Source organism: Biomphalaria glabrata, chromosome 14 (assembly GCF_947242115.1).
Source record: "Biomphalaria glabrata chromosome 14, xgBioGlab47.1, whole genome shotgun sequence".
Taxonomy (NCBI): domain Eukaryota; kingdom Metazoa; phylum Mollusca; class Gastropoda; family Planorbidae; genus Biomphalaria; species Biomphalaria glabrata.
Window position 1 is genome coordinate 11,886,120 of NC_074724.1, and position 25,162 is coordinate 11,911,281.

At 33.9% G+C, this 25,162-nt stretch overlaps 1 protein-coding gene across 2 annotated transcripts in view; it reads left to right on the top strand.

Annotated features, from left to right (window-relative positions):
• LOC106071944 (uncharacterized) overlaps positions 1–25,162 on the top strand; it is a 50,328-nt gene that overhangs the window by 10,971 nt on the left and 14,195 nt on the right. Inside the window, exons 4-9 of one of the 2 annotated variants that reach the window (XR_008774590.1) lie at positions 785–1,084; positions 4,494–4,775; positions 6,886–7,203; positions 9,055–16,028; positions 16,207–16,521; positions 18,184–18,312. Coding sequence is in view for 1 of the 2 variants with exons in the window: in XM_056009500.1 (XP_055865475.1) it covers positions 16,230–16,521; positions 18,184–18,483 (592 nt within the window). In the remaining variant the exon portion in view is untranslated. Of the gene's footprint in view, positions 1–784; positions 1,085–4,493; positions 4,776–6,885; positions 7,204–9,054; positions 16,029–16,206; positions 16,522–18,183; positions 18,484–25,162 lie in introns of those variants that run through there. The other variant, XM_056009500.1, reaches the window with a different exon arrangement.

Sequence of the window (25,162 nt, forward strand, 5' to 3'; positions counted from 1 at the left end):
ATTAGTGGAAGAAAGTAAACGTGGTTAGTCTTTGCACTGGTCGCACGACACCATTTTCGTCAGTCAGCATTAGAAGCAAATGACCTTTAAATTATCTGCCTTATAGATTGCATAGTTTCAAAGAGGTATTTACTACTTTATTTTACGCAGGTAATAAAAAAACAAAACGTTCACCTATTTTCAGTATCTTCTATATTTGTCATAAAATAATGAATATGAAGAATAGGACTACTAACTACAAGTTAATTCACTTGTATTTAGTTAATTCAATACAAATATACACCTACAGAACTTGCTCTTAAAATAGTGTCAAGGGCAAATCGCAAAAGTACATTCTCAAATATCTTTTTAAAAGCTTTGCTTGCAAATTGACATCCAAAAATGTTTTAGATAACAGCAAGAAATACAACAGCTATCTTTGGAAGAAAACAGGGCTATAATATAATCATAGTTCCAGTAACATATAAATGCATATCATTTGTTAATATGTTAAAATACATTCATACATATAAAAACGTATTGAATGAAGCTTATTAATATTGTGTGTGATGAATATAATATTAGGTATGGAGTATTCACCCAGTATATGCACCTTTAAAGAAGGAGACAATTTTTTTTTTTTAAATAGCGTAGCTATTTTTAATTGTGTTTAGAAATTAGGTCTCTTGTTAAATCTATTTAATTAAATGTATTGTACCTTATATGAATGAAGTAGAATTTAACTGGTCATCTAATCACGCGAAATAATTTTTAACTAAATTCTTTTCGACTTTTTTTTTTCTAGAACCTGCAATTATCTGCCCCTTTAAAGACACAATAATAGAAGCCAATGTCTATGATACAGTTTCTATTCGTTTTAACGTTTTGGCTTATCCAGACATAACTTCAGTGATTGTAACTGAATCTACGGATCACATTGAAGACACAAATTGGACAGTAGAAACTAGAAAGTTATCCAAAGTACTTTGGTCTGTGGAACTTGCTAAGGACATTCTACAAGAGCAAGACTTTGGTAACTACACTTTAAGTGTCACATCAAATGTGAAAACTCCAGTGAATGAAACATTTATTCTTAGTTTAAAAGGTAAGATATTTGACAGAATGCAAAGTATAGAAAAAAATATTTTAAGATCTTCAAATGAATAGTACAGACTAAATACGTATCCTGTTTATAATTGTCTGCGCTGGATGCGGAAAAATATGTATGTCGCAACTGGGTTTTTGTAGTCTCGTGAAACACTTCACTCTTCCTTTATCTTCAGAATCGAAGATATTGCCTCCTATTATTACAAATTTTGAAGCTTCAGTGTTGTTTTTTTTCCTTGTTTCACACATTTCCAATATTCCTTCAGATTTACATAATTTGAAATTTAATTCCTAGCCCGAACCTTCCGCATTTCAGCTGGGATGGCTGCGGAAGTTTTTGAAAATGGGCCCATTTTGACTGTCACGTACACTATGACCATATATGGTAACAGTTTTGAGTTGTTCGCCGACTTAGCTCGAAATAGCAGGGAAACATTAGACTGCAATGATTGGTTGGTCTGGGAGGAGTAAGTTGTTGATCACGTGATTACGAGCTGAAAACCGGGGAAGATGCAAAATAGCCTCAGTCGGTTGTAAATATTTGTAGGGATAAGATCTAACTTGTATGTAGTTAAGAATATATATTTTATTCGTATCAAGACTCAGATATATTATTGAATAGATAAGTTATTCAAGTACATTTTAACTATTGTAACTATTTGTGTATAGTGTTTTCAAGTTATTAATTAAAGTAATTGTTTTTGAACGAAGAGAAGTTTCTTCATTGAATTTAGATCGTACTTAGATCATATTTGTCAAGTTGTAACTCCTAGACCTAAATGATCCTCTTATCAATTGGCAACATTCTGTATGATCGTATCATCAACATAGATCTGTCTACTTCTATACGATCATCTTATCGAAAGATCATTTCAAGATCCTCGGCAATCACGATCATTGATGGTGTAATATAGTTCAAGTCTGATCGTGACAGTAGCACCATCTTAGAGTGTGACATCAACACCATTGATGATCGTGACATTGACCATTGAACGACAGTCCAGAGCACATACCACACAACTAGGCAATATTTTTGGCTCCCTCAATGACGTAATTAGTTCTGTGTAATCTGTCCATCAGTCCGTATGTCAGATATAGACAAACTACAATTGTTATTTGATATTTCATCATTTCGTTTGTACTACAAATCTTAAATGCAACGGCTACTTTTTATGTTTTGAAAATGACATGTTTTTTTTTTCAAAAAATTTATCGATAAAACATTTTTTGATTTGTTTTGAAGTAAATAAAAACCAAATTATCGCCAAATGACATTTTTTGACATTGTTCTTCTGAAGTCTCGTTATAGGAAAATGGTTGTTCAGTTTGATTTTAAGTAACGACAAACGATTGTTTTTAAATGTTCTTATGAGATTTATTACAGAATTATTTTTTGCGCCAAACGGTTTAGAAGTCTCATTATCGATAATTAGTTATCAATTTCAATTTTTAATTGAAAACAATGTCAAACAATGTCAAATGTATTTTGCAACCATTCATCTCACGTATGCCTATTTTTCTTACTGAAAGGTCCAGAAGTTTTATTATTGAATCTGTTGTTCTTTTTTTTTCTAAGTATAATTATACCAATAAAAATAAACAATAAGATGGCTTTAATAATTTTTATCCATCCAATCTGGTCCACTTCTGACTTCACACAATAAAACAAAACTCTCTTTGTAAACTGTTATTAACTCTCATTAACCCGCTCAGGCTTTCTAGTATAGCACTAAAGTAATACAATATTGTTGTAAAACGAACTGATTATAAATAAGAATGAATAGAAATCCAAAGATGAAATACTTTTCAATTTGAACAGCAAATATGTAAACTGTAAAAAGGAAGCTTGACTTACGATATCAAATTATTAAATATAACCAATGAACTTTCTATGAACTGACTATGTGTTCCAGTCTCGGTATTTCTTTTATAGTTTTCTTTATAAAACCTTTCTTGAAACTAACAATGATTCTTGATCCTTCTTACAAAAAATCTATGAAACACACGCCCACATATGCAATCACCCTCGAGCGCATCGTGTATTATCTAAATTCTATAACAAACTACGAATTTAAATACAAATATTTGTAATCAATAAACAGTATCCTATAGGCTTGTTTGTTTGTTAGCTTTACATGTTTCGGATGTTCCTTCAGAGTTGAAGATAATTTACTTCCTAGTCCAAACCTCCCGCAGAGTATAACTAGGTATAAAATATTTTTAATGGAAACTATACATTTTTATTGTGACCAATCTATTATTATTGTATTGAATGAAATTTTGTGTTAGATAGTGTGAAAACAATGTCCTGACTGACTCATCACTAATTCTTCAAATCGGGATGGACAAATCTGTTATTACTTACTATGTGCCTAGAATAACTCAGTCAATTTCACGATGGAAACGGAAGATGTTAATCCCCCCCCCTCCCCCCAAAGAAATATGTATTCACTGTTTCGACCAAGTACGTTTTTATAAGCCCGAAGTTTTATGTTTAATAAAACAAACAACAAACATCTATTTGGCTCAAGCTTTTAATGTTTAATTTTACACATGTCCTTTTTTTTTGTTTCTGTTTTTTAGTCATGTAGATCTAAATACAGTCAAAATAAACAAAAGTACGTGACAAAACTAAGTTGATATTTTCTTGTTTTAAAGTGTAAAAAAAAACAAAAAAAAAACACAAATTTATTAATATGTTAATGTGTTTCCCATTGCATATTTTATTATACATGGAAGCAAATTAAAAGATTTTTTTTTTTTTTTATTAGATGAAAAAAAATGAAAATATTGATAGGCGAAGATTTTTCATATATATATTATAATTGTTTTTTTTTTTTTTTTTGTAATTTTCAGCATAGTAAAATTTCCAATTTTTAAATTTTCCGCTTATGTCTATGATACTGTTTATTTTATTTAGTCCATTTGTTGTTTCAATATTCCCAGAGCTCCCGATTTTCAGTTTCTCACGTTTCTACATAGAGTTCCATTATATCGCTACCCAATTTCTTCAAATCGTTTTTCTTCTTTTTCTTTTTAATTAATAATTAATTAATTATTAATTAAATATTAATGCACTTTTTTTTTGTTAAATACAGAATAATGAAAATGAGACTGCAAACAAAGAGCAGATAACAAAAGAGAATGAAGCTTTTATATTAGCGTATTTTAATTTGTTATTTCATATCGAAGATTATCGTTCGTGAATAACATAGATAACCGTATTTAAAATAAAAATAAAATGTTTTTAATAATGTTAAATTTGCAGGAGGGAATTACAAACAGTTATAAAATTACTCCATGGCTACAAAGTCTAAAGAGTCTATGATTTTTTTGGAGCACAAAATAATGTGTAAAACATTTTCATACTGACCTTTTTTTTTATTTGTCTACAAATATTGTTTCAGATCATCCACATCAAAAGCTGACCGCAGAATCAATATGGAACAACAGTGCCAATGAGACCATAACAGTACTTTATAGATTAATCAAATCAGGGCTACCTCTGTCTTTACCTACTAATGTAATAAAGCCATACACAATTGAAATGATAACAAACAAAAAGGCCAGTGAATATCTGATCAAAGTTTCCATACAAAACTATACACAGTATATAGGGAAACCTGAAACGTTTACATTATTGGCTGGATCTACGGAGATGGTCTTTTCATTCATTGCCACAGACAAACGTAAGTCTTAGAAACGGACTTTAAAATATGTTAGTTTGTTTGTATTGCTAGAGTTGGCTTCAATCATTACTCTAGATGTTATCCGAATTTCATTGGGTTACAATGCAAAGGCGACATAAATCTCTTCTAAATCGACACTAACTACTGGGGAAAGGTGCCACTGGATAGATCCACATGGAGAGCGAGCATAAAGGAAGGGTCTCGGTTTGTAGATGCAATTCATCACAGAGACAGAAAGATGGGTGAAAGAACAATGGCGCCCGGTTGAATACAGATGCCCAACTTGTGACCACAGCTGAGTATCAAGGATTAGCCTCTTTAGTCACACTATAAGTTGCAAAGTGTGTCAAGGTTTCAATTTATATGCTTGGCTCTTGTTCTTGTGTTTCTTGACTTTGTCTTGGCTCGCTAGGGGGTTCTTCAATACTCAATTACATTTACTTAATACTTGCTTAGTTACTCACAAAAGAACAATTACTACTAGATACACTGAAACTCCAACTATAGATATCCATTGTATACGAATAATACTTTAATATTCAATAAGCACATAATGAAATCAACTTCAATAACTATTTAATACGCAAAACACCAGCCCAGGAAGTAAACGTCCAACCTTCCTGGACCGGGAGCAAGACCTCACTAACTTAACACACTCTCTCGCACATTCAACGAAGTCTAACTCATTCAGTTCACAACACGTGCATACTTCGAATTCATAACAAGGGGATATAACAATCATACCAAAATATCAAAGTAACATTCATTCTCGCCATACCTCCCCCTGACAAAGTGAAACTTTTTCTCAATAGACGTAAAATGCCATTGACAATTTATATTGTTATAAACTTGGGGTAGTGGTGTGTGTGTAGTCAGCCGACGCAAATCGCCCCAGGCCAGCGCTAGACGAGCGGTCAACCGTGACGAGTTACGACGGTCAGCCGAGACGAGTGTCAACACGGCGGTTCGGGAAGGATCGACGGCGGTCTGGGAAGGATCGACGTCGTGAACAGAGCTCAGGAGCGTCACGAGAGTTGTAGTCATCTGACCACTAGAAACGTCGAGCGGCGTTCTGTCCGGTTCGAGAAGGCCAGTAGGGACCCTATATAAGAGTGGAGGTGTCGCAGTCAAGACGGTTCAGAAAGGAGGTTCACGACAAGAGTTCAAAACACGGTCGACTATAGCACAGTTCAGCGGTGTGGTTCTGTACGGAGCATTACGACGGTTCAGTGCGGAGCACTATCAAGTACAGTTGAGACGAACGGCGTCTTGATCTTGGTCTGCGATCGAGTCCGACACAACGAGCCTAGTGTGTGAAATCAGTCCTGAACTGTTGAAACCAGTGCAAGCCTGGAACGAGACGGACAGGCCAGTGCAAGAGTTGATACGGAGAGATATTTGTACAGTGTACGTGTTGCCAATGGTACAGTATTGGCTGTTATTTATTCAACTATTAAAGTGTTACGTTACTTTGGAGCCCTGAGTTGTCAAGTTCTTTAAGTTGGTGGTGTAAGGTGCAGTTTGCAGAGAGCCTGGATAGTGAGATTCGTAACAATATCAATGAATCTACTAAAGCTACCAGCTAGACACAGGTAACAGCTTTCTGTTACTACAGTTCAATTGTAAATTTACAAAGTTTAAGGTAAAACACATATTTTACTGTATATAGTAAAGAGTAAACAAGCAAAAATTCTTCAATATAGTAATGTACTGGGAATAATAAATGCAATAAATACCAATATTGTAAGATTTAATTTCCTTAATGACTAAGTTAAGAATATCAATAATTAATTAATTAATTAACTTGTAAATTTGTTGATTTATTCATATTTTGTTATAAGAAATGAATAATCGTACAACATTTCAACTTGATCCAAAAAAAGATGAATGTAAGAGTAATTGTACTAGACAGACCAAGTAAGTTAATATAAGCTTTGTAAAAACGTGTTTTATTTATGGTTATAATTACGAACGATTATTAAAAATCCAGCTATCATAGATTAAGAATATTATTATATTATTATTTTTATACATTTGAGTTTCAAGAAAAAGATAATTTTAAAAAAGGTAAAAAAAAATATTAATCAAAGGACACCTTTATCTTCAACAGTTGGCATTTTACTACCATGTTCTTCAACAAATCAAGAGTTAACTTTATGGACAAGCATTGGAGAAAGTCTTCAATTTACTATGTGTATAATATCAGATAGTTTAATTCACAAAGAAAATATAGGTTTTTCCAAGACTTCCATGACCAATACCAGCTCCTTCAAGTACTCCATTGAAATTGTAAATGAAAATAACACACATAATATTACCTTGACAATAAGAAATATAACCAGAGATGACATCAAATTTTATGTGTTAAGAATACGAGACAATTTAAAACGAACAGCGACATTGATTTTAAACTTAAAATTAAAAGAAGGTAAGATTTGATTTGTATATTTTATTCATTTATTTTCCAAATTTGTAGAAAGCAAGGTTACAAAGACAGTTCGTGTGGAAACACAAACTAAAAATCGGCCCCCGAAGTGGTCTACACAGGTAGGTAAAAGGCAGGTTTCAATACTTTCAGATAGAATATTAGAATGATATGCTATCAAAGGCAAATGACAGAGAAGAATGGAAAAAAAGAAGGTTGATCGATCTTATGTGGTGCCCCAACGGTCCAGCAGACCAAGGGATAGTGAAAGTGAATGTGAACTAATACGTGAACCTGGCCTAACTAATGTCATATAATGATTATCTAATCTATCTAATTGTTTTGTAACGGGTCAATCTCTTATTCAAAGCCTTAAAAAAAAATCCGTAAAAAAAACCCAAAAAACTTTAGTAAGGTATTTTGTGTACGAGAAGAGCCGCTGCTGTACACGCGATAATATGAAAACTACTTATTAATTATTGTTTTGAATTATGTTCTACTTATATGCATATTAAATAATTTTTTTCTGTTTACAAAAAAGTAAATTTTTTTTTGTAAATGTAGTAGTTAGATTCACAGAACGTAATTAGCTTGTTAATACAATTATATTTTGGCAAAAATGTAAAACCATTTCCATAAATGTGTTAAAAATATGGTATGCTTTGTTCTCCCTTCCTAGATAGCCTCCCGTGATTGTCACTATTAATATTGAATAGTTGTAAAAATGGTGTATTTTTATGAAAAAACTGCTTGCATAGTTGATTTTTAAAAAAATAAATTTTTGCTTTTAGAAAAGAAAAAAGTAGCCGTTGCATCAGAACTTTGAAAGGTCTAAAATACCATGATTTTGAATGATTTGCTAGATCTAAACAGGACACAATATTCACAAATGCATATAAAGTTTAAGTAGTCAGTCAATCAATTTTACGTTTTAAAAAAAAGTCAAGTTCTATTTTCAAGTTAAAAACAAATTAATGCTTCTTGATTCTTGGAAGTGATCTTCTGAATTATATACATTTATTTTTTGCTAAAAGGTCGCATTGTCGAAAATAGATTGTTTTTGTTTGCGTTTAAGTGATAAAAGAAATTGACGCCAAATGATTGTTTGAAATCGTAATTCTGCTTTATATTATCTTTAATTTTCATGCTAGAAGAATGGAAATTTTATTAATAATTATATATTATCAAACTTTGTTGTTGTTTTTTTAACGGAAAAATAAATTAACTCTAAATATTACTTAGAATTCGATCTTTTTTCGTTCCAGTTTTATTGCCAGAAGGTCCAGATATCTTATTATCGATAGTTGGTTGTTTCCTAAGTCATTAAAGAAATTATGCCAAATGATTTTGTAAAAATTGCTCTTCTGAATAATTTACATTTACTTTTTTCTTGTCAGAAGGTCTAGAACTTAAATTATCGAGTTTCGTTTATATAGGTTAAAAATGAACGATCTATGTAATATCACACAACTTTTTTTTGTACTCGAGTTTCAATACACAGTGGGTATGGTATCAAAGTCTAGGACTAGGTCTTATGATTTTCGTATTGATATTACTTTTAGCAATGGAAATCAAGGCTTGACTATATCCTGTATTTTATATTAATTTAGTTTAAAAACATTTTTTTCCTCAATTTTTTACCAAAGAAGTTATATCGAGATTACGATAACATTCCCTTTAAGAGCCGATTCGGGTCTATAAGGGCCCAGTCCGTAAATAAATGTCGTCAATATCTCTGATTGTTGCTATATTATTTTTACCCGTGAAGACATATGGTTCGAATATGTCTTATCCTTGTCAATGGGAGGATCATTTCAGCCCCGTTCGTAATCTTGTTATTTCAATAATACACAGAGATCAAAGGAATAACGAATGTAGATGATCTCAAGTCAGCCAGAATAACAACAGATGACTCTACAGGTTTGTAAAATTAAATATTTAATAACTATTACAACAAATTAAAGTACGAGGAAGGATGTGATACTCTACTTCCGCCTAAAACTTTATTCGGTGACATTAAAATTGTATTTTTCTCTTTTTTACCTTTAACATGTGATCCCATAGAAATGAGAAGAAAAAAAAATCTAAACTATGAATTCGTACATAAAAATGTTTTAAGATGACTTATCTTGAGAAACAAAAACATTTACGATTAAATTACCTCCGGAAGTTACCGCAATGGATTTTTGAGTTGGTCTACAAGATTTCTAAATAAGACCTGCAGTGTTATTTAAACTTCTAATAAGATTTTTATCTTCTGTTTGTTTGTATTTTCTTTTTGACACAGCATTAGTTTAATGTATTATAAATATGTTGTGAACTGTTTACTGCTTCATCTACATCTCCTAATGCGCCAATATGTTTGTATACAATACATGTCTTCTCCAGTGTATGATTGTATATACTTATGATATATGAAATATATATCTTCACATAGACACTGTCCCTATATGTCAGTGTTTCCCAAAGTGAGGTACGCGTACCCCCAGTGGTACAGGAAAACCCTAAAGGGGGTACGTGTTGTACGTCATTACATATGCTGATTTTATTTAAAATACCCATTTAGTATGATTAGTTGATTAGTTGATACATGCTTGTTCAGCATTTTTAAACATTAAGTCGAAAAAGTTGCTCTCAGGGTCGCAGCGAAAAGTACTCGACATTATGTGGAATTTTTGGGAGTCTGAACTATAATTAGTTTGGGAAATACTAATATATGTTGATATATAGATTACAGCTGTAATGGTACATTACATAAATGTCAAAAAATTAGTATGATACATTTTTCCAAAAATACATACAAGATATAATTAAAAATATAGAATTTTTTAGAGCCTCTTTTAAATATTGTTTTATCACTTTAGTCGAATGTAAACAAAAAATAGAGACTTTTATAATAAACATCATTCATAGTAGGCTAATCTCCCCTTGTTCTCTTGTTTAAAAATAGTCAGAGAAAGAAAAGAAAAGAAATAGAAAGCGATAGCCCAATATCAATTCTGCAGTTCTGATTAGTACACAATATGTTTATTAAAATATTTATGAAAAAATTATGAAAACACATGCACAAAAGTTGCAATTATATAGTGGACATAGAGTTTGGGGCTAGTTTTTCTAACAATGCAACAACCTACATACTGTTACAAATGACCAGTGACAGGAAGAGGTTAACTTGTGACCCCGACGAGATAACACAGCAGCGGGTGTTCCCTTGAATGTACATGTATAAACAGAGACAGGATGTGACGTGTCCTCACGTGTTGTTCCAGGGGACAAACAGATCTAAGTAGGGGGACAGTTACAAATGAACAGTGACAGATAGAGGTCACTACGTGTGACCCCGACTTGATGACACTGCAGCCGATATTCTACATGTATAAACAAAGACAGGATGTGACGTTTCCTCACGTGTTATTCCAGAGGATACTAGCCGTGTTTGTGCAACTTTGGACAAGCGATTAGGGACTCTATATAAGCCAGAGAGTTAATGTGAAAGTCAGTTGTATGGAGTCGTGAGTGAGCCGTTACAGTCGATACAGTCGATGTAAGACGTGCGCGGCTCTGTGGAAGAGAAATGTGTACGACTCGATGCAAGTTAACTAGGGTTAGAGTTAACTGGAGTGGACTACTGTCGTTAAAGTCTATACAGCGAACTACAGTGGACTTGAGCCGTTACAGTCGATACAGTCGATGTAAGACGTGTGCGGCTCTGATTCGGTAGACTTGAGTGCGACTTGGTTCAGCTTTAGGAGACCTGGAGCGACACTGGGAAGTGTGTCGTTGGTCGGTTCTGTGGAATACGGCTCGATGCAAGTTGACAAGAGATGAATTGCAACGAAGTAAAGAGATGAATTGCAACGAAGTATAACTAACTGTAAACTAACAGATATTGTACAGTCTTCTACGCTACATGTTACATTGACGAATTGTTAGGGTTAATAGTCATTAAAGTTATATGAAACTGAAAGTTGAGTCGTCAAGTTCTTTGCAGTGTTTTTATTTGTGTGCCAACTAATACATCTAGCCAGAAGATTCAGAAATACGTAACAGTACGAACATTGGTTTATGTCTACTATACCTGATTCAAACTATTTAAGCTTCTATGTTAATTTTACTTCACCCCCCGCCACACACAATCAAAAAGTACATATAAAGTACAATAAATATGGTCTTTAAAATACCATTAAACTTTGAATTATGTTGACATTGTTTATAGATATACTTCGCAATGTTACCGTAATTAACGGACTTTATACATTTAAAAATTCTTCGGAATTTGTTTTATTTGCTAACTATTTTTATTTGCGTGGTGTTAATATAAATCTAGATTTTGTACAACTATCAAAAATATTCAATATAGATGATTGTTATAGGAAATATCCAAATGAATTTTAGAAAGTAGTGTAATAATTACTAGCGAATGTCACCGAAAAGTAGAATCCGAGATTTTCAAATACGATCAGTTTTAAAAGCATGCTCCTTATCACGACGTAGGAACACAATTGACCGACTTTTGTCCCACAGAATGGAAGAATGTGACCCGGCTATATAACAAGGTAAATATTTGTTTCCTCTTTTAGTTTTTCTTCATTAAGTTAAACAGTAATTGTTTTAAAGTTAAATAATAATTTAAAAAAAACATATTCATCAATCAAAAATATAACAAGGGCCAAAATAAATGAGGGGTTCGTGGCAGTAGAAAAACACACACAACCTACATGGAGATAGATGGTTGGATAGTTGGATAAAAGCCTGACCATCACAGGGAAACTTTCCAGTTTTCTTTAGAGAAAATGTAAAGAGCACAGTGTCTATTTATATTTGGATACAAAATGTATTGAAATAAAAGAAAGTACAAAATAATTATGATCTATTAACTAGACACACATTTTTAAAATAATCTTAACATAGTATTAGAAGTATTTACTAAAATGCTTGAGTCGGATATAGATGTTCATTTAAACAAACATTAATCATGGAAAAAATTATAACAATATTTGAGATTTGCTAGGAATTAAATGTTCTTAAACCATACAAAAAGTTGACCAGATGTCTACAGAATTGTCAAGTCAATGCTAACAATCATCTATTCAGCGGCGGACTAGAGAGTACAAGGAAGTGTCGGCTTGAGTGTTGTTGCCTGTGGCCCTAGAAGTACGTAATTCTTTGCGCTTGTGTTAGCGATGGGTAGAGTTGCTGCCCATTCAATAAGGGTAAGTAGTTGATTATTTTTCACATGTCTGACAGGTACAAATTTTGTACACCTTATTATTCTTATTTTCGGATCAAGCTGAAACTTGACAAAATGATAAATAGTCCCTAGCGAAACATGAAACAATGGAAATAAATCTCACATTAGGTATGGCTGTAACGATTCTTTCCATTATAAAAACTTTTCTTTTGCTAGGTATTTTTTTTTTAATTTTGCTTATTTTCTTGTCTCGTTTGTCGTATTAGACAAAATCAGCTGTCCAAACAAGCTACGGAAGATAGTGTCAGGTTTTCATGAAAAAATGCGGAGCACTGTATAGTTTGACACTTCCGCCTCTAGTCCATTTTCCATCAAGAGCGGGGTAAAACAACACTATTTTGCAACTTCTTTTCTCTCGAACTAACCAGCGCTTTTAAATCCCTGGAAAACGGACTATAATTCCACAGTGGTGACGCGACAAACTAGCACGGACAAAATAGCGCGAAATTTCCTGACATAATGTGCATCACTTTGAGGGAACATGTCTCTAATAAAGGACGTTTTTAAATTGGCCAGATATGCACAGCATCTATGCTATTTTGACTCAGAGAAGACCCCTCTGTCGCCACCATGTCACCCGAACGTCATATAGTAGAATCCCTAAAGATATCTGTTATGCTGAGCTTGTGGAAAACCCAAGGGCCGTCTAAGACTAACCTATAGAGATGTTAGCGAGCGAGACATGAGAACCACAGGCATCAACAGAAGCATGTAGGAGGATATAGCCCAGGACCGGAGTGCATGAAGACAGACTGTACGTGCTGGTACGATCCTCGCCGAGAGAAAACGAAACGGAGCTGCCGTAGTCAAGGGAAAGAAAAAGAAAGTTGCCTTTGTCACGAGTCGAGTCTGTGACCTATTTCGACCAGTTTCTGGAAGCCCGAGGTCAAACCAGTGCTGTCCAGCGCAAACAAGTTAATTTTAGATATCCAATCAAAGAAATAGGTTGAGGGGAAACAAATAGCATACTTCAGCTTCTAGAAGGTCAAAGTCACGAAAATAATTATTTGAAAAGTTTTCATGAATCTGGAATGTACGATTAAGAAAATATAAATTAGGGAAAAGCGAGTTATTCGGGGTCCTCGCTTAGAATGGTTTGATAGAGTAGTGGGTCCTCGCATAGTAGTGGTTCTTGTAGAGCGATGGTCCTCGCTTAGTCCTCGTTTAGTAATGGTTTGATAGAGTTATAAGTTTTGTAATATTAGCGGTTCCATTAATTAGAGTTTTATTAGTTGAAGTTGAAGTGATATTTGTTGAAGTTACAAGAGTTGAAGTTTTATAAGTGAAGTTTTTTGTATGTCTCCAAGATTTGAATTGAGAAGTTATTTGTATAAGAAAGTTGGAGACGTGTTATTAAAGAAGTTTCGAGAAAATACAAAAGATGTTTCTTTCTTCATTTCATATGAATTTATCAACTTATTAATACAATCTTCGGCCTGTTCGTCACAGCCTTATCACCTAGCCATTAAACAGATGCACACACATTCACATGTTCTACGTCAAAATGAATTACGCACACCAAGAGTTGCGATAACATGGAAGCCAAAACGAGGAAAGCGCAAACAGGGACGTCCTCGTACTACCTGGCGACACACCTTCATGGAGGACCTCAGAACAGTGGACACCAGATGGGAGGAGGCTTCAGACATTGCCAGTGACAGATCATTATGAAGACAGCTTGCCGCCCAATGCGCCGAACGACGCGGGAGGACCTAAGTCTAAGTCTAAGTGTACTTCTGACTTCTATACGGCGGTGGTTGTACGTGTGTGTCACTTACATCCCATTCTAAAACGTTCTGTACGCTTGTAGAGCAGGTTCGTCTACTATGACTCATATAAACAGATACTTAGTCTGAAATAACGTCAAAAACTTATTAGAGCGAAACGAAATCTGTGATTAAGTTTTTCCTTTAACCTTAGACTTTCTGTTCTCATAAAACTCACTAGGGTTTCTTTTTCTTTTCCCTGTCATTTGTTTTAGCGTTAACTGCAGCCGTATTTAATAGATCTTTACGACAAGCACTTAATGAGAGCGGGTTTTTTTTTTGCCTGTGCTTGGGAAAAACCAGCAATTTAGTTTTCCCTGTTTTATACATTTGCTTAAATTTTGATTTTGTAAAACGTGCAATCGAACCGCTATCTATTCCACATTAATGCATTTTTGTTTCTTCGTCGTCAAATTTATTTAACTCAAAAAAAAAAAAAAAAAGCAAATGAAATTTGTGATTGGTACAAATACGTTGAATTCGCGCCCCTTCTTTAGTTTCCAATAGGGGGAAAAAACATGTAGTATTAAAAGGCAACTAGATTTAAATTGTGCATAGTTTAATTTATGATTGCATTTCTGTAGGTTAAAATACACATATCTGTAGATGATGAATCTAGACCTTGTATAGTTATTAACATCCTTTTTTTTTAAAGTTGTATTTTGAGTACTCTTATTCTTAAATACTTAATTATAAAAATGAGTTTCAATTATGTGCCTGAAACCAAACTGATCATGAAAATTCTGCTTATCTCATGGATAGGTTTGAACTATGTGCTTAGTAAGTAAACTATTACTTAATACCCATAACTATATATTTTAAGGATATACATGTATTATACCAAAATATTTAACCTATAATAGATTCGTCTTAATTAGAAAAAAGGTTTTAACAAAAAGAGGTTATGGAAATGAATGTTTTGTAACAGTGTATGATTACTGTACAGAGACATCGTCTCAACATTTTTAATGAAGAAATGACATTAGAAAGTAGGTAGAGCTTCATAAATGACTACCTGACATGATCCAGTGCACTCCCAGAGAGGCATAAGCCGCAACCACACCTCTCCATTGAGCTCGGTTCCAAGCATTTTTCTTAATCTGCTATGGCACGATTAGGAATTAATTATTTGTTTCGGAACTAGGGGGAAGTTTTGACTTAGAGACAATGACGTGACTAGTGAAAACAAGACTAGGTTTTAGGCAGAGAGAAATATCAGCTGATGTAAACAGACTTCTGTAAAACGCCATAGAGATAGGAAGCTTGTTTTGAACGTAGAAATCTGACATTCGACGGTTCCCTTCATCGCTATTAAACTTCTTGTTCAGTATCAGCGTCGACTAACTTATGTTGATTTGTTTAGCCTTTGTTTCAGCCGGTGTTATTGGATTTCTTTGAGCGTTACCTCCCTTTTGATTTATCTGTATTAGAGACCTCGGAAGCGCCTAACAGCTCCCATGTCATTCCAGTATCCTCAGCTTCACTAATGACTGACCTCTTCCAAGTTTGCTTGGATCTGCCCACTTACCTCTTTCCTTGCTGATTTCAATCAGGTACCTGTCTTGCAACATTGGTATTTGGTATTCACAGGGTGTGTCCTGTCCAGCTCTCTAAATAGTTTATGACTATTGTCAACATAAAAATCTATTCGCTAGCATGTTCGTAATACAAAACCAGAAGAAAGAAAACAAAGTAAACAAAATGCAGACTCCGAGACCCTTAGGATGGCACGAATAAAAGAAGCATGGCAGAAACTGGTTTTCAAGTCTTAAGTGAAGTCGTCCAACAGAAACAAAAATAATTCTACATAGGTAAAATGTATAATATCAATATTAATCCGATGTCATTGTTTGTAATATAATTCGTTTTATTATTAAAATGATGATAAATATAATATAAAGGGGACAGTAGGTATTTTTAACCATATAGCATGTAAGTATGTCTTTTAATCATAAACTCTAATATAGGTTCTGAAACTATATTCCATAGGTCTTAATACATGTCTGACTTCTATGGACACATCGTACGTAGTACAAGACGTAGACACAAGTGTAAAAGTAACATTTTGTTTTGTTGATCTTCAATTGAACGACACAGAAGTCTTAATACAACGGAATAATGCTGCGCTCAGTGCTGCTGCGGACAAAGTGAATTTTCATTGGGAACAAGATAGTCATGGACGTTTTTATTTGAAGATTTATATATTTGATATCACAGAATCGGACATAACTGAATGGACACTCCTTTTATACGGCACTTCTTCCCGAATGAACTATTATGAAAAGAGTTTCGTGCTACTTAAAGGTAATATTGTTTAAAATGTTCAATGCTGCTTTTTTGTAAAATGTATGCTTGATAACAGTGTCATTTTTTGTATCAGATATTAGCTCTGTGTCCGCAACTGATTAAATACAAACTAAATAAAATTTCGATAGAATTTAACGTTGCTTCTGGTTTCTAGTAAAATAACATGCCCTAAACCTAACCTACCATAACCCTAACAAGTTTTATTATTTCAAATTTAAAGTCACTATACATTTGCCAGAGACGCTTTTAGTTAGCTTATTTTAGATGTTTGTATATTTTTTTTGTTGACAATGACGACAAGTTCACTAATTTTTTACAATCAGTATTTAGATATCAGAGAACTGAGAGGTATTTTAAGGGAGTCATGCACAAGTCATCCAGGCTGTAGGACGTTTATTTAGGCATTCATTAGGATACAGAGGTCACGAAAGTAGAACATACGAATACGAAGTTACCATAGTGGGACTTATATGAAAGATAAATGTCATAGCATTTTTAGCGGCTCCCGAAAGGGGAAAAGACGCTATTAGTTTTGTGCGAAATGTCTGTCCGTCTGTCCGTCCGTCCCGTTTAGATCTCGTACACTAGAAAAGATATTGAAAATCCGACATCACAATATTTTAGACCATTCAAAGTTCTGATGCAACGGCTACTTTTTAGGTCTAACTTATAATGCATACTAATTAGCTTTTTCTCTTTAAAAAACTGCTTACATAATTGATTTAAAAAATTAGATTTTTCGCTTTCGGGGGCCGCTAAAAACATAAAAAAGTAAAGCTTATACAAGGTGTAATTGTATCAATTAGTTTGGATAATTCACGTAATTAAATTTGTAATAAGTCTAGACCAACAACAATAAACCTGTGCGATTAGCAATATAACTCTGATTTGTACCTCTGTGATTCTCACCGACACTTCCTTCAGTGCAGTGCTAAGAACTAGACCAGAAAGCAATGTTGACATCAGACAAGAGTTTCGCCCAAGTCTAGAACTGATGAAGAGGCTGTTCTCAAGGCAGATATTGTTATTATTAATTTTTGATAAAAATCTGCATTCGCATAGTCGCCTCCCTTAAGTTATTACAATATTTTTACCATTTTTTTTAACGCAATTTTATGCTTTTATCTATCATCCGGGACCAGTTGGTACAACTGGAATGTGTGGAGAAAAAAAAAGGGATATCTGGGTGCATTTTAACGTAATTGTTTTTAAAAGTATTTTTTTTAAAAGGTAACTACCCTTATTCAAACTTATGGCCCACGACTGCTCGGGCCAATATGCCATTGAGCAGTATGCCACTCTGCTAGTGAGGTACTTGTAACCAAAGAAGATTGTATAGTTATATATTGTTTATTTCGATTTAAAGAGTGGCGACCGCCTTTTTAGTCAAGCTCAATTTCTATCTCTTGTTCGAAATACCAAACAGAATAATCAATTACCAATAGTTAATAAATTCATCGGTTAATTTTTTAAAAATTGATTCTTGTGTTGTTAGGTATGAGAAATAAAGGTGAAAATTTCAGCTTTCTCCGAGACCGGGTGCGGGGAAATAACGTGTAAGAACCCTTTGCCAGACAGACAGTCAGAGTGAATTGATATAGCTTTGTAAAAATAGAATTTGACTTTAAAATTTCTCTGCACTTTGTTTTTGCCGGACAGATGCACCAGTTCAATTTTATGCCTCTCAACAACATGACCACAATGAATGGGAAGTAGAGTTTGTCTGTTCAAGTTCAGGCTTCCCTAAGAAAATACAAATCATTAACAGATGTGAAGAGACAATAGTTTTGGAAAAGACATTTAATCCCAAAAACTACAAAAGAACTCTTGAGTTAAAATACGCCAAAAATAATATCAAGTATTTTCATTCAATACCAACTATAGGATCTTATGAATGCAGAATATTTTATTTTCAAAACGAAATAGCATCAACATTTCTGGATATACACTTCGACAAAGGTGAGAAAACTTCTAATATTATTTGAGATAAAACATAGACGAGAGTAGACAAAATTTAAGAGTAGACACTTCATAGCATTTTGCGTCATGATTAGGAAATTGTATGAGAATTATAATTCACATGCAGTAACATGTATTGTATAATCTATATGTGTTAGTGAATGAACCATGTTATCTACTTAAGATCCAACACTAAAATTCTAGACTACACATTAACTAGTACATGATACGAATCATGGGCGTAGCCGGTGGGGGGGGGAGTTTCAACCCCCCCCCCCCCCAATGAAATTCAGTAATTGATTTTTCGCTTTGATTTTGTTTATTTTGGGTGACATTTTAATACTATTACCATTACTAGCCCTATCTCAGGCAAGGGGTTTTGAGCTTAAAACCCCCTACCAGGAGGGTTTGAGGTTAAAATCCCTATCAGGATGGTTTGAGTTTAGAACCCCTATCAGGGGAGTTTGAGTTTAAAACCCCCTACCAACAGGTTTTGAGTTTAAAACCTCATACCTGGGTTTTTGCAGTTAAATCCCTCTCTTCTAAACACACACACAAAAAAGCAAACGACAATCACCAAATTCCAAAGGCACAGTTAAGGAAGATATTCAATATAAAAAAAAGGAAATTATGCACTCAAAATGTTATGAGCATAAGTAAATGGGTTTCGATTCAGTTTTGAGTTTAAACCCCCATTCAGCGGTGTTTGAAGTTAAAAATGCTTCTTCGATATAAAAAAAAAAGTAAATTATGCACTTAAAATGTTATGAGCGTAGCTAAATGGGTTTTGACTCAGTTTTGAGTTTAAACCCCTTTCAGCGGGTTTTGAAGGTAAAAAATACCTATTTAATGTTAAAAAGAAAGCAGATTATTCACTCAAAATTCTATGAGTGTAGTCAAAGGGGTTTTGAGTTTAAACTCGCCTCCAGTGGAGTTTTAAGCTAAAAACAACATCTTCATTATAAAACAAAAAAACAAAATACGCACTCAAAATGCTATGAGAGCTGCCAAAAGGGGTTTTGAGTTTAAACCCACTTTCAGCGGGGTTTGATGCTAAAAAAATACCTCTTTAATATAAAAAAGCAAATTACACACTAAATTATTTGAGCGTAGCCAATCCAATTGGGGATTTTGAGTTTAAACCACTCTCCTGCAGATGGCTTTTCTTAAATGTTTAAAACCCCTCCAGATGGTTTTTGAGTTTAAAATCCCACTACAGAGAGTTTTGAGGTGGAAAACCTCTATCTTCAATATTATTCTAAAGCAAACTACAGTTACCAAATTCTATGACCGTAGCTAAATGGGGTTTCGAATTAGAAAAAAACAGCTCCAGAGATTGTTTAGTTAAAAATCCACAACAGATGATTTTGACGATAAAACTTCCCTTTTCGATATATAAATCTAAAGCAAACTACAGTCACCTAATTCCAAGAGCGTATTCAAGAGAGGTAACACATTTCTACCAGTGACGGGGCTCCATTAATAAAGTGCCGACATTGAAAAACACTAAATGTGGCTCAACAAAGATGGCTAAGACATCTTAGTTATAGAGATCGGGACTAAATCAAGTAAATCCTATGCCGAATAGGGAGTCGACACCTTAGTAAGGTTGTGACAGAGCGTCGCATGAGGTTTGCGGAACATGTTTTTCTACAAAATGAATTACGCATAGTAAGGGTTGCAAAGGACATCCTAGTACAACTTGGCGCCAGTAAGGCAGTAAGAATGCATTTTAGGTTTTTGAAATAAAACTTTTTAATAGCAGGAAAATTTACTGTAGATACCTCAGAATATTCATTTTGTTGGCTTTCAATACCAGAAATAGTGCTTGCCGGCGGAGCTTCGCCCCGCGCTGAGGGAGCTCCAAGAGCTCCCCCAGACCCCCATGCTGTCTGTGGCGTGAAGTCTACAATTTTTCCACTAACTCCAGGAAGAAATTGTAGGGCACAATGAACGTGTTTCGAAAGAATGAAGGTCAGAATGTTGTTGTCTCTGCTTTAAGCTCACTTTCCCATTAGTTTTCTCTGCTTTAAGCTCACTGTCTCTCTAACCATTGTCAAAATAAAAACAAATGTCCTAGATGAAATAGGCACATACTCGTTGTCTCTGCTTTAAGCTCACTTTCCCACTAGTTTTCTCTGCTTTAAGCTCACTGTCTCTCTAACCATTGTCAAAATAAAAACAAATGTCCTAGATGAAATAGGCACATACTCGTTTTTTCTGCTTTAAGCTCACTTTCTCTCTCGTTTTCTCTGCTTTAAGCTCACTTTACCACTAGTTTTCTCTGCTTTAAGCTCACTTTCTTTTTCGTTTTCTCTTCTTTAAGCTCACTTTCTCTCTGCTTTAAGCTCATTTTCTCTCTCGTTTTCTCTGCTTAAGCTCACTTTATCTCTCGTTTCCTCTGCTTTAAGCTCACTTTCCCACTAGTTTTCTCTGCTTTAAGCTCACTGTCTCTCTAACCATTGTCAAAATAAAAACAAATGTCCTAGATGAAATAGGCACATACTTGTTGTCTCTGCTTTAAGCTCACTTTCCCACTAGTTTTCTCTGCTTTAAGCTCACTGTCTCTCTAACCATTGTCAAAATAAAAACAAATGTCCTAGATGAAATAGGCACATACTTGTTGTCTCTGCTTTAAGCTCACTTTCCCACTAGTTTTCTCTGCTTTAAGCTCACTTTCTCTCTCGTTTTCTCTGCTTTAAGCTCACTTTCCCACTAGTTTTCTCTGCTTTAAGCTCACTTTCTTTTTCGTTTTCTCTTCTTTAAGCTCACTTTCTCTATGCTTTAAGCTCACTTTCTCTCTCGTTTTCTCTGCTTTAAGCTCACTTTATCTCTCGTTTCCTCTGCTTTAAGCTCACTTTCCCACTAGTTTTCTCTGCTTTAAGCTCACTGTCTCTCTAACCATTGTCAAAATAAAAACAAATGTCCTAGATGAAATAGGCACATACTCTTTGTCTCTGCTTTAAGCTCACTTTCCCACTAGTTTTCTCTGCTTTAAGCTCACTGTCTCTCTAACCATTGTCAAAATAAAAACAAATGTCCTAGATGAAATAGGCACATATTTTTAAAAACTTTTCAATGAGAGGTCTCTTAAAATACGGTTCTCAACCTTTTTAGCTTGGCGACCCACTAATACGATTCACCAGTAGGCCGCGACCCCCTTCCTTAAAATGTATTTCGTTTATAGGCCTAGTTAGTCTTTAATTGTGATTTTTCTAATGTAATAAAATTATCAAATTTTAAACGTATCATGTTTTTACATAACAAAGCTTTATATCATTGTCAGCAACATTAATTTTTGAATGACAATTATATTTTAAAAAATAAAAAAAAGTAACTATCAATGGAAAAATGTCTTACTTCAAGTAAGAGATCGCTGTTATCTTCTGGTAATATGTTAGTGTTCTCTCTCTTACCCCCCCCCCTCCCTTACCATTTGTATTTCATTTTATTGTCGATACACAATCTTTGTATGATTAATTTTGTAACCTCCTAATCTGAGCAATATTCCTTTACTTTCTACATTACAGTGTCAATGTTTACCTCATGTGGTAAAAGTGTACTTTTCACAAAAGAAATGACCAAAATAAAACTTACAATGAAAAATAGACGAAAAACCTAAATTTCCAATGGCAAATGGTCATTCGACCACCAAAAGGGTCTCGCGATCCACATATTGAGAACCCCTGATTTAAAAGCATATAATTTCATTCGTGCCTCCTCCCTCCCTTATGATGTGTGAAAAATGAAAATAACGAAATGAAACGTTTAAAATTGTTTCGAATCTAGAGTTAACGTATTGAATGTTTATTAAAGCTTGTTTATTATATCTTCTTTTTTCCGAAAAATTTCATCTCAGTATAGTGTAAGGGCAGCGGTTTTCCTTTCCAGATAGCAAGTGTGTATGGGAATGGGGAGGAGCTCTTCAATCAGACAGAGCCAGCCTTAGATAATTGAAGGACCTAGGAATAGAGGCCAAAAACGAAATAGAAAAAATAAATAATAAACAGCGAAAAATCTAAATAGGTAATAAATTAAAAGCAAAATGTACTCCAACAAAAACATTTGTGCCAAGTTTCACAATTTCGTATCTGCCTAGTTTGCCTAAAACCTAAAGCCGTCTCTGAATCGGGCTACCCCCATCCCCTCTATAAGCTTTTTTCTAGGCTTGTGATATTAGTTATCCTGGCGAGTACAACGCACTCTGACTGTTTTAACAGTTCAGATCAAATAAACTTAGAGTAAGAAAAGCTGTTCAGATAAAGTAAAAATATTTAAGGCCAAAGCTATAGTGCGAGGGACTTTAAAGGTAGATATAGAGTACGGGTTTTCGGTCATTTCATCCATGGTCACTTCATTCCCGGTCATTTCATCCATGGTCACTTCATCCCCGGTCATTTCATCCCCTGGTCATCTGATCATTTTATCTAACAAATAGTAATTATAAAAAATCGTGAAATAAGCAATATTTGATATTGTTATGACTTTGCCATGCGCACCACCATCCAGGCTAGTGCAGAGATGCGCACTTCTAGTAACCAAACTAGAACAGGATGTTGACATGCAGAGACTAACGATTTCCGTCCAAGGAGAGAGCCAATATGGAGATGCTGTACTCAAGGCAGATGCCCTTTGTGTTTGTCATGTCTCTATGTAAATAAACGTCTATGTCCTCGTTGAGTTGCCTCACTTAAGTTATTACAATATACTCATTTTTATTTACCTGACAATAAAGAATAAAATGAAATGCCATTAAAAACGATAAAAATGTATCATGTATTAATATAGAGGTCATGTAAAAAAAATGTTTTTGTGTTTATCTACGCCAATCAGATAGAGTGGGTTTAGAAAATTTAAATCAGATCGACGCCTAATGGCAGAGAGAAAGAGAGAGAGAGAGTGTCACACCCTACATGCAAGACTATTTCCAATAAGCAATCAATCAATTTTAAAAGCTATAGAAACCTAATCTTATCTTATATAATACAGAAGTTACTTCAAAAAAAAAAAAGATGATTACGTCCTACGCGTCATGCATTTAGTCATGCATATCAACCAATGACTTAAATTCTGGTTTTCTTGGCTAGCTCAGGCAACCCATTCCATGCTCTAATAGCACTAGGGAAGAAGGAGCATCATAACGGAATTATAGTATAAACAGGTGTATATGTCCACCTAAATATACCAGTGTTGATATCTTAAGTGAATATCAATAAATAAATTTACATATACATGTACAAATGAAATATCGATAGCAATGTGAAATTAATACCCATAGAGTCCTATAATGCAATTTATGCCATTAATGTTTAAAGGGAATTGAAGCAAATCTTATAAAGCCAACATGATATCCTGAAGATGGGTGAAGTCCGACTTTATTAGAACAAATAAAACCTTATATCAAGGCTAAAAATGACGCGCCCATTTTCATAAAAAGCGATTGAAAAATAAAACAAAGTGAAAAATGCGCGTCAGGAGTTATTAGTGTTGTGATCATAAATACTCTAATCTTTCTTATCTTTAAAAATATTTCCACTACTTCCACCACACCTTCGCCATTGATGATAAGCTATTTGCTGCATGGTTGTTAATACTTGATATATGTAAGCTATAAGCCATTAGTCATTGTGAGTTAAGCGTCTTTTGTAGTGAACCAGAAATTCATGCCCAAGATGGGGCCAAGTGATGAATGAATATAAGTGTTCGGCCCAATAACGACATTAGTTGCCTTGATTCTTTAAAAACACATGCTTAACAAGGGTCATAAGTATTCTAATCGTTCTCATCATTCAAAAGATGTCCACTACTTCCACCACACACTGGCCTTTGATTATTACGTCATGGACAGGGTAATATTATAATATCTCCCACATCCAAAAGAAGCGCTATATTATAAGATTTCTCATTCAGAATGTAAAGTGGAAGGGGAAACACAATAAACGCATTAATAACATGTCAAAAATATCAAAAAGCATTCTATATAAGATGAAATTATGGCTTAAAATGAAAGCCTTGACAGCACAAGTAAACAATAAAAAAAAATAATAATCGGGGATAAAATGACCGGAGATGAAGTGAAAGTGAATGACCGGGGATGAAATGACCGGTCACATAGCGTACGTACTACTGTAAAGCCTTGATAGACTTTGATCTTTTATTTTTTTTTGTATCACAAAAAACGAAGAAGATTATGCATTATTATACAAAGGGCACGAAATTCAGACACTCATTAGGAAACATACGTTATGAAAGAAGGTCATTAATTAGAATACAAAAGCAACGAATCGTTGTGTAAACTATCAGAAATGTCTTCTCGAAAAAAAAAGTTAAATACATTATAATGCAAGATCCTCACGAGAAAACATTATATATTATCAAAAGATCCTTCTTAACAGATGAAACAAGGCCTCTTTTATTTTAATTTTTTAAACATAGGTATTAAATTTTAAAAAAAATTTAAATAGATTACCATTGATGATTATTTATGTTTACAAAGACTGTCTATGGTATTTATGATCACAATGAAAATACAAATATTAAAAGAGAAATAATTCGCCATAAAAAGTGTGTCGTTGATTAATAGCCTCGTTGTTTGATTAAGTGTCTAAAAAATAACATTTTAAGTTAACAAAATCAAGGCGTATTTTAAATCTATTGAATAGTGTTGACATTTGTTTAT